Raw genomic sequence first — 9,214 nt, 5'->3', positions numbered from 1 at the left:
TAATACGAGGAGAAAAAAAACGGGAACGTATGGGGGTAGGCCGGGGCGGCAGTTTCAGTGACGGTGGAGCGAAAGAGGTTTTTAAAAAACGTCAAAAGAGTTAAGGAATTCGGTTTCTCTGCTTTCTTGTATGGCTCCCTTTTCTTTTCTTCTTGTATCCTTATTCGTTCTATTCTTTTGTATGTGCATTTATCCTCGAGGGGTGGCGTGTGCGTTGTTGTTGTTGTTGTTTTCTTTATTGTGTTGTGGTGCCAGTCTGTTTATTGTGCCGATATATGACATTATATATATATATATGTCTATGGGTTGGTCGGCGACCACTCCTGCATTACAGTGCACCCACTCTTGCCGTGCTACCTTCACACACGCATGGACTCTCTCTCTCTCTCGCACGCACGCACGCACGCACGCACGCACGCGTGTGTGCTCTCGCCTTACTTTTCTCTGGGCACTTGGAAGAGGGAGGCTAAGGCGAAGCGGATATTCTCAAGGAGGTCGACAGTTACACCGCTGCGTGTGTGTGGCTTTGAGTGCTCACACAGAGAGGCGAAGCGGAGGCAGGCGACCAAAGCAAAAGCAGACAAAAAAGGGGCGGTGCGTGTTAGTGGGCATCACGAACCAGAGGATGACGACGTCAACGAATGTGTCTGAGGCGGAAATGATGTCGTCCACAGCTGCCCCTCCGTCAGTGTCACTGCCGAAGGTGGTCGAGCACGCGCTGTCGTCGAGCAAAACGGTGGTCCGCAATGTATCACGGGCGATCCTCAACAGCAGCTCCGCCAATGAGGGACCGGGCCCGCACATGGGCACCCCAGCTGCAAAGAGGCGCATGTGCGGTGGGATGATTGGAGCACCGCGCCGCGAGCACACCCCAATGCATGGATTCAACGGATGCGAGGGAATGCAGGGTGAGGAGTCTAACGGAGTGCAGGCGGCAGCTTTGTCTGGCAGCCCTAGGAGCGCCCAGCTTCCGTCGTGGACGCCGTTCGCCGCATGGCTTATTGCCCTTCTTCTTTTCTCGGTGCTTGCGGCCGCGATGACTTACCGGTTTCTGCGCTCAAGGCGCTTGTCGCGTGAAGAGTACGAGGAACTCGTGGATGCGGGTGGCTCGGCAACGGCGGCGGTGGATGACACCAGGGGGAAGACACGCCTGGACGGAAACGCCTCGCGGCAGCGTTTCCTGCAGTCGCGCCGGGCGGCTGCACAAAAATCGTACGGCACGGAGACGCCCACAAAGTAGCCGGGCGTTGGAGCGGGGCACGGGGGAATAGGGAGAAGCAAAAGAGAAAAAAAATGCGGGGCGAAAAGCGCGGACCCCATAATTTGCTTCGGCTGCACGGCTGGCGTGGAAGTGTGGCCCGCGTGGAGGCGACGGGAGTGGGCGCAGTAGTGCCGTGGGTCGTCACGCCTGCCAAAACCGTCAACGCCCGCGGGCAGCACAGCCACGACGGAGAGCGGCTGGAAAGGGGCACGTGCTTCCCCCGCCGCTACGCGGCGAAGCAGAAGCAAGTGAAACAGATAAAAGGGCAAAGACAAAAACAAAATGAAACGGGCTGGAGAGAATCATGCCTGGAGAATTTGTGCGTTGGAAGGGCGTTGGTTACTACTTTGTTCCTTCTTTTTTTTTTTTTGCATTTATACGTGTGTGTGTTTGCGTTGCGACGCCAGCCACGATAAGCGTGAAAGGCGACGCACATCTGTACCTCTCAAACTGACCTGCGACAAAAAAAAAGAAATGAAGAAAGAAGGTGCTGGAGAAGAAAGGGGAAAAATGCTATTGGCTTTCGTTTGCTTGTTGCTGTGTCTTCAGGTGGAGACCTTCCTGCGGGCTGTCGCTGCGGAGGCGAGCTACACCACGGCTGGGCTGCCGCGTCTAACGCCCCAGGGCCCGGGTTGGGGGTACGCCAACCAGTCTGCGTGGCCGCGGCTGTGCCAAACAGGCAGGCAGCAGAGCCCTGTCTCCTTCTCCGAGCTCAAACCGCATGAGGTGGTCTACCTTAAGGACGCAGGGCCGCTGGCCTTCTCACGCGGCTGCACCTTTGCGGCGGAGAAAACAACACTTAAAATTGCGAACGAGGTCAACACTATATCCGTGCGGCTGATCCCCCTCGCTGACCCGCGCAATGAGCTCCCCAGCCCCTGCACCCTCCGCGACCCGACGACCCCGAATTCGACTGAATACCACCTTGCGTCAATGCACTTTCACTCACCCGCGGAACACGTCTTTCCACGTGCGGCCCCAGACGCGGAACTGCATCTTGTATTTACTCAAACACAAACGTCGAAAAAGACGCGCCTGATGGTAGTGGCGGTGCAGCTTATTGCATCAGATAAGGTAAACACCACCGCCGTGGCAGAACTGCGCCACATCTTGCTGGCCGGACCACTTCCTCCGAAGAATGCCTTTACGACGTGCACTCTGGAGGAGGACCTCGCCATTGAGGGGCTACTCCCACGGCGTAGAAGCTTTCTCGCCTATACTGGATCACTAACTACGCCCCCGTGCACGGAGGGAGTTCGCTTTGTTGTCTTGACCTCCCCGCAGCTCATCTCCAGGGAGGCTTTGAAGAGACTGACCCAGGCGTTCATGCAGGCGCGCCCGGGGAACCACGATGGCAATCGCAGAGCAACGCAGCCGCTGAATGGACGCATTGTGTACCGCTATTTTGATCGGAATCACTTAAACATGTCGAAGTCCAAGGGGGAAATGAAGGATTACTACCCGTACACTTCCTCGGAAGCAGATGTGTGGGGTGACGGAAAGTTAAAGAAAACAGCTCCATCCGACGCACTCGCCAGTTCAGACTTCGCTGACGCCGAGGCCAACAAACACGCATCACGTGGAAAGGTTCATGCGTGGCCCCATCCATTGCAGCGACATGAAGTGATATGGCTCATCTCCGCTGCCGTCATCCTTTTTCTCGTGACGGCTATCTTGTACCGGTGTCGGAACAGCAAAGACGGTGCCGGAGTCGGGAGAAACGAGGTGGAATCGCTGCTGCGCGAAACCAGCGGATACGGAACAAATCCTTAGAAAGTTGGGCCTCGAACTTGGCAGCATTTCCGTCGAGGAAATAGGGATATTTTTTCTTTTTTCTTTTCTTTTTTCTCGTCCTTGGGCCAACTGTGGCGTTCGCACAGTTGCTGCACGAGTTGGCACGGTGTGGATGTGTGCAGAACTCGACGACGACGACGACGACGACGAAAGAGAAAGTGGACTCAGCGTGAAGGAAAGGGCGAGAAAAGAAAGAAAAATAAGGGCTACAAATCCTTCACGTACAAAAGGCAGGGGAGGAAAAGGGATGGGTGAGGAGCCGATGGAGTATTTAGGAAGAGGAGAGGGACAAGGTGTGAAGGGTATGGGGTGTCCTTATATCCCCCTCTGTGTGTGTGAGTGTGTAGGGAAATATCCTCCGTCTCCCGTGAATGTGTGTTCCCCCTCCCTTTTTTTTTTCCTTCATTTTATTGTCGTTGTTTTGGATCTCTAAGCATCCCTGTCTGTCTGTCTGTACATCTCTCTGCCCGTGGCTTTCGCTGTCCATCAGTTGGCCCCTGTAAGCTCTCAGGCGTGCGTGTCGGCACAGATGCATGCATCCACCCCGAGCACACAATTCATACCTTCTTTCATTTTATTTTTCCTCTTGTTGTGTATATCTTTGGCTCTCTTGGCGCCATCATCCTGCATTGCGCCTCACTGGAAGCGCGTACTTGTGCAAACTCGCACACATACAGGGTGAGATAGAGAGAGAGCGCGCCGCGGCCCCCCACCATTCGCTACCAACATTATTATTGACGTCGTCGTTGTGGCACAAAGAGGTAGAAGAAGCGAAAAAGGAACACACATACACGCACTCACGCACAGTTTGGAAGAAGATATTTAAAAAAAGGGGGGGGGAGCGTGAGTGAGGAAGGAGTAACCTTTGCCTTTTCCTTCCATTCTGTTTCTGCCCAAGCATGGCCTTACCACACCTCCTTGCCGCCTGCAAGGACGCAGTGTGTGTTGCAGAGGATTACGGCGTTGCTTTTTATGCCCCAAAGAACCTAAAGAAATTTCGTGTGGAGTCGCTCAGCGGGGCGCGTGTCGTTGGGCTGTGTGTTTCGGCAAGCGCAGGTGGTGAAATGCAGCTTCACGTTGTTGACGCCGAGGCAAACTGGTTTCTAATCTCCCTCGCCCACGTGGAGGTACTGGCGTCCTCATCCATTAAGTGGGGCGAAGATTCTTCGCCAGAGCCTGGAAACAGGCCGGTCGTCTCGAGTCGGCGAGCTGCGCTGGACAGGAGCCGCGTGCAGAGGGAGGGGGGGATTTTGGAGGCGCACTTTCATGAGGCGCGGGGGGAACTTCATTGCGTCTTCCTCGCAGCCACTGGAGTCTACGAGGCGTCGCTGCGGGACACGTCGCTGATAAGGGCGGAGCAGATCATATCTTTCCCCATCGCCCTGCGTGACTGCACCATGGCAGCAGGAAGGTCAACTGGCCTGGTTCTCGTGGGGCAGCGCGGTGAGAGGTGGGCGCAGTACTCCATGCATGGCAATCGTGATGCTCACAGCCCCAGGCAGCTCGCGCTGCCTGTAGGCATTCAGAGCTTAACATGCAATCCGGTTCGCAACTCGGTGGCTGTGGGTGGCACACGCGGGGAGCTGGTAGTATTTCCTTCCGTCACTGAGAGCCACTACTTCTCGGATCATTGGCATCATACCCCCCTGACCGCCTTGAGTTTTTCAGTAGACGGCAATTCACTCTTCTCGGGGGCCAGGGAATCGGTGATGTTAGTGTGGAATATGTCTTCCTACGCCTATAAGAAGGTTGGATGTAGCCTAGGACCAATTCGCTGTATTCTGCCCTCTGCCTCTGCCTCTTGTGGATCGCAACTTGTACTCGCCTGCGCAGAGTCAACGCTTGCCACGCTTGACCTGCTGCAGATGCGAGTGGAGGGGTTTATTGAGGGCGTTCAATGGTCTGCGGCTGAGGCCTGCAGTGGACTTGTCGTGGGACGGTGGATGGGGCAACCTGCCGTGATTCTTACTGGGTTGCCCAACGTGCTGCGCGTGTGCGACCCCTTCACCCAGCAGTCGCTTTACTCGCTTCACATTTCCTCTCAGATGGAGACGATTCCCATTCCTCCTCGCCATGGCATTCAGCACGTGGGATTACTGAATGATAACCGGACGATTGTGACGTATGAAGAGTTTGCAGGCACTTCGCTTCCTCCCTTGCTGCGCTTCTGGGCCTATGACACACACACCAAACAACATGTGGAGACACAAGTCATTTACTCGCCTCACAGTAGTCGTGTGATTGCGCTGCAAACCGATGAAGTACGTGGACGCGTCTTTACGCTTTGTGCCAACGCGATGAAGTGTTGGGGAGAAGTAACTGAGAACGTGAATGACGCCTACGCCACAGGCCAGAAGGGTTGGGCAAATAAATCTACCTCGGCAACGCCATCGCACCTTGTACAGGACATGATTCTTGCCACCGATGGCTCACTGTGCTTTGTCTCAGACGACAGTGTACATGTCTATGGCGTAGCCAACGTCTACCCAGGGCAGCCTTGGCACCGCCTACTCACACTCACGCAGTTGGTTTCCTTGGCGCCTCTGCAGGAACTGCAGCTGCTGAGCGACAACCGAGTCGTGGCGGCCCGTGATGAGACGAGAGTGTATTTTTGGTCACTAGTCGTACCTCATCGGCCTGCAGTCATCTGGAAGGCGAATCACGCCAGTGTGAGAGCGATGTGTTCGTGTTCGGCTACCTCTGTTCTGGTGGCGACCAGTGATGGAGGGTTTAGCGAGCTCTGCGGTGCAGCGCAGCAGATGGGGGAGGAATTAGGGCGGCACGCCTCGGCGACCATCCCGCACCGCATTACTTTCATGCGGTGTCTTCCGGGGGCGGGGAAGGAGCGGGTGGCGGTGGTAGACGAGGTCTCCGGCTTCCGCGTGCTGCACGTCGCGCTGGCGGCCACCAACGCGCAGGAGGTAAAAGAGGGGCAGGCCGAAGAAGACGGTGTGTGGGTGCAGAAGTTCGAAGGAACAAGCGGCCAGGCACCGCGTGTCGGCGGCGACGAAAAGCAACTGGGGCACTTCTTCCACGACGTTGCCCACACCAACAAGCCCTCTGAGGTGGGGAGGGAGGAGTCGTCGCTGGGCGCGGCGCGTCGCGCGACGGAGGCGAAGAAGTGGCTGGGGGATGTCCTGGCGGATTCCGCCTACACGGCGCCGCCCATGAGCTCCGTGCTCTCGTCGTACCTCAAGAAGCGGTCCGGTATTCCAACCTTGTGAGCACCTGCGGCGGCCCTCAGCGTAGCGCAAAGCGGGCATGGAGGTTGGGGAGGGGGAAGGAACGGTGGGGTGGGTGGAGCCGGGCGAGGACGCAAACCAGCAGATGCACCGCAGCAGGGGGAGGAAAAGAGGGTGTGACGGAGACAACATCGTAAGGAACAAAATGAATGGGGGGAAGCGAAGTAAAAAAAAAAAAACCGTTTAAGGAATTTCCACTTAACGCGGAGCAGAAAGTAAGGGAGAGAATCCCACTGTTAATGCACACCCTCGTGCATTTGAGCTGAAGTGTCACATTATTATTATTGGGTTATTCATTTTTTTGTTTTCGTTGTTGTTGTTTTTTTTTTGTTCTTGAGCTTACTTGCAGACACCCCGGTCGCAACGCTGCTCGTTTTTCTTTTTATGCGTTTCTTTCTGTGCTCTCGCTGCTCTCTTTTCGAGGCCTGGATTGGGGCCGAACAAGTTGCCGGCGGTGAACGGATGCAGCATACCGCAGCTTTAGAGGATGCGGACGAGACCCTGCGGGTACTGCGACGTTGTTCAGTTCACTTGCAGTACTTCGGCGATGTTCGGCGTTGCATGCCAGCCATCCTTCAGCAGCAGCAGCTTTCTCAACGGCTGCTGCTACTCTATTTTTCCTTTGTGGCGCGTGATCTGCTTGGGGAGGACTGGAAGAATGACCTTGACGTTGGGAGCACGGAGAAGCGCAACTTGTTCGAGGAGATACGCCTCTGCTACAGCACAGAAACAGGAGGGTTTCATCCGGTGCCTGTAAACCACTGCGCTACAGGCGCCACATTGGCTATGACGCAGTGTGCGCTCCAAATGTTAAACCTCACCGGTCTCCTTCCCAATGCCACCGAGGAGTGGCTGTGCAGGGAGAAGGTCATGTCCTTTGTGACGTCTTGCCAAGTTGGGGCCGAGTGCCCGCTCTTTGGAGAGTCTTTTCTAGGCGCGTTTCAGGCAGCCCCGGCGATTGCGGAGGTGGATCTCAGATTCACCTACTCTGCTCTCGTCTCGATGGCGTTGCTGTGCGCACCGACACCACTTGCTGCTGTGCCATCGCTCCAAGACATCCTCCAGGCGGCCGTCAGCTTCATTTGGCGTTGTTGGAATCCACACGAGGGGGGATTTGGAGCGGTGCCCGCTGCGGAATCTCATGGTGGAATGACTTTTTGCGCGGTGGCGTCGCTGGCGTTGGCTGGTGCAACTTCGTCCTTGACGCGGAGCCGCCGTCATCTGCTGGCACGGTATTGCACCGCGCGCCTCTCGGGGGGGCCTGATGATCACGAGCTCGTTGGCAGCGTGGGGGTCTGTGTGCCGATCGTTGGGTACCAGGGGAGGCCCCAGAAGAACTGTGACACCTGCTATACGCACTGGATTGGCTCCACTCTCCGCATTCTTCAAGCCCTCGATGGCTCGGTGTTTCCCGTGGATGCTCTTCCCGTCCTCAGGTACATTGACGCCTGTGTTGAGCCCCATCACGGTGGCATTTGCAAGACCTTGGATGAATTTCCAGAGATCGTTCATACAAGCCTGGGACTTTCGGGTCTCCTCCTGCATGTTGATCCCCATCGCTTATCGAACCTGCGACCACCACATCCAGCGTACGGCTGTTCGTGGACTACGGTGCGAAACACAGGATTGCCTGAGCTTTTGCACCCCCCGCCGCGCACATCCTAGCATTGGGCTTATTTTTTACTGGACAGATGATCTGCGTTTTCCCTACTTCTTTATCAGCGGTCGTCTTGTCGGGACCGCCGCGCGGGAAGAAGGAAACTGCATGACAAAGCATCTGCTGCTGCCCAAACCGGTGAACGCGAGAAGGCGGGTGCCGGAAAACTTTGACATGAAAACGTGTTTTCTGCTTGACTTCACGAAGCTCGTCGTTTGGTTTGGCGCTTTTTTTTGGAAACCGCGCGCATCTGCAGGGCACTGTCTTATCCCGAATAACTCTGCCACTTTCATCTGTGTATTGTATGGAGGATTTTGCTGCGCCATTCGCTCGCCTCCTTTACTCATTCCCCCCCCCTTTTTTTTTTGTCTTCCCCTGTTGGCCGCTTTTTTGTTTGCTTGTTTGTTTTTTTGGCGTTGAATGCCTTTTTTTTCGCTGAGGTCCTATGAGGACGGGATGCGCATTATCGTTTCATGCAGGGCAACTGAACTTGACTCGGTGACGTCATTTGTTCGGGCAACGCGAATGCCCGCGCCTGCGGTTGTGTGTGCCGCTGAAACTACTGCTGGCCTTGTCACCGGGCAAGTCCAAGCCGCCTTGGAGGGCTGGGGATGTCGCACTTACGAAGATGTTCAGCGCGCGGGGGCGTCGGAGGTGGAGGTTGTGACCATTGGAGTCGGTGACGTTGTGCTGGATGAGCTCCTCTCGAACTGCGTCTCGCGCCACGTTGTGCGTGCGTGCCTCCCCGCAGCGGCTTCCGTTGCGGCGTCGTTGGTGGTCTTTCTGCCCCGCCATGATGTGCGACACAGTGGCATAGACGTTACAGCGCGACTGTTTCCGCAGGCCGCGGTCGGTGGCGGCGGCGGTGGTGTGCCCATTGCCGACGCCGCCGAGTACAGCCGGCTAATAGATGCGGTGACAGGCAGCCCCTCCTTCTGCCGCATAACCCGCTCTTCCTCCTTGCTGCTGCGGCTGAGCCTTGCGCGGGGGAATGCACTTTGTGCGGTGTGTATGTGGTGGCTGCAGGCGACGCATGTGCGTTCATTTTTTTCCACCAACGTACCGTGTGACGCGTGGCGATCCCCGCATCGCGTTGTGGTTCTCTCCGTGCGCGACACGAGTGAGTTGCAGCGGTGGGTGACTTCCATTGAAGCCGCCCCTCAGGTTGCCACTTCCCTCGCCGCGCAGTCCGCGGAGCGCCCTGCCCTGGCGGAGATGGAACTGCTAGAGGAGGAGTTGCGGACCGTTCGTGACGACGTC

General features: G+C 56.3%; 5 protein-coding genes across 5 annotated transcripts in view, besides 10 other annotated features; all 5 read left to right on the top strand.

The window, feature by feature from the left end:
- Positions 1–138: 138 nt before the first annotated feature.
- Positions 139–179: a sequence feature (A-rich).
- Positions 180–213: 34 nt separating this feature from the next.
- Positions 214–250: a microsatellite.
- A 21-nt stretch (positions 251–271) lies between these two features.
- Positions 272–303: a microsatellite.
- Positions 304–388: 85 nt separating this feature from the next.
- Positions 389–419: a microsatellite.
- A 206-nt stretch (positions 420–625) lies between these two features.
- Tco025E_00934 (uncharacterized protein) lies at positions 626–1,240 on the top strand (the record flags this gene model as incomplete). The annotated part of the gene is made up of 1 exon (XM_029367873.1): positions 626–1,240. The coding sequence occupies one exon, from the start codon at positions 626–628 to the stop codon at positions 1,238–1,240; it is 615 nt and encodes a 204-aa protein (XP_029232058.1).
- A 257-nt stretch (positions 1,241–1,497) lies between these two features.
- Positions 1,498–1,544: a microsatellite.
- Positions 1,545–1,771: 227 nt separating this feature from the next.
- Tco025E_00933 (putative carbonic anhydrase-like protein) lies at positions 1,772–3,034 on the top strand (the record flags this gene model as incomplete). The annotated part of the gene is made up of 1 exon (XM_029367872.1): positions 1,772–3,034. One exon carries the CDS (start codon positions 1,772–1,774, stop codon positions 3,032–3,034), a length of 1,263 nt encoding a protein of 420 aa, XP_029232057.1.
- Positions 3,035–3,083: 49 nt separating this feature from the next.
- Positions 3,084–3,108: a microsatellite.
- A 73-nt stretch (positions 3,109–3,181) lies between these two features.
- Positions 3,182–3,205: a microsatellite.
- Positions 3,206–3,494: 289 nt separating this feature from the next.
- Positions 3,495–3,521: a microsatellite.
- A 433-nt stretch (positions 3,522–3,954) lies between these two features.
- Positions 3,955–6,279, top strand: Tco025E_00932 (NET1-associated nuclear protein 1 (U3 small nucleolar RNA-associated protein 17); the record flags this gene model as incomplete). Its single annotated transcript, XM_029367871.1, has 1 exon — positions 3,955–6,279. The coding sequence occupies one exon, from the start codon at positions 3,955–3,957 to the stop codon at positions 6,277–6,279; it is 2,325 nt and encodes a 774-aa protein (XP_029232056.1).
- A 293-nt stretch (positions 6,280–6,572) lies between these two features.
- Positions 6,573–6,633: a microsatellite.
- A 48-nt stretch (positions 6,634–6,681) lies between these two features.
- On the top strand, positions 6,682–7,962 carry Tco025E_00931 (geranylgeranyltransferase type I beta subunit; the record flags this gene model as incomplete). Its single annotated transcript, XM_029367870.1, has 1 exon — positions 6,682–7,962. One exon carries the CDS (start codon positions 6,682–6,684, stop codon positions 7,960–7,962), a length of 1,281 nt encoding a protein of 426 aa, XP_029232055.1.
- A 378-nt stretch (positions 7,963–8,340) lies between these two features.
- Positions 8,341–8,367: a microsatellite.
- Positions 8,368–8,374: 7 nt separating this feature from the next.
- The window catches only part of Tco025E_00930 (putative Trichohyalin), a gene marked incomplete at both ends in the record, with an annotated part of 1,125 nt that continues 285 nt past the window's right edge, over positions 8,375–9,214 (top strand). The window contains one exon of the mRNA XM_029367869.1: positions 8,375–9,214. This exon is cut by the window's right edge and continues 285 nt beyond it. Coding sequence (XP_029232054.1) covers positions 8,375–9,214 — 840 coding nt within the window.

The sequence above is a fragment of the Trypanosoma conorhini genome (assembly GCF_003719485.1).
Source record: "Trypanosoma conorhini strain 025E chromosome Unknown Tco_14.4_contig_00026, whole genome shotgun sequence".
NCBI classification, from domain to species: domain Eukaryota; phylum Euglenozoa; class Kinetoplastea; order Trypanosomatida; family Trypanosomatidae; genus Trypanosoma; species Trypanosoma conorhini.
The sequence above is the reverse complement of the archived record's forward strand: the minus strand, read 5'-3'. Positions and strand labels throughout refer to the sequence as shown.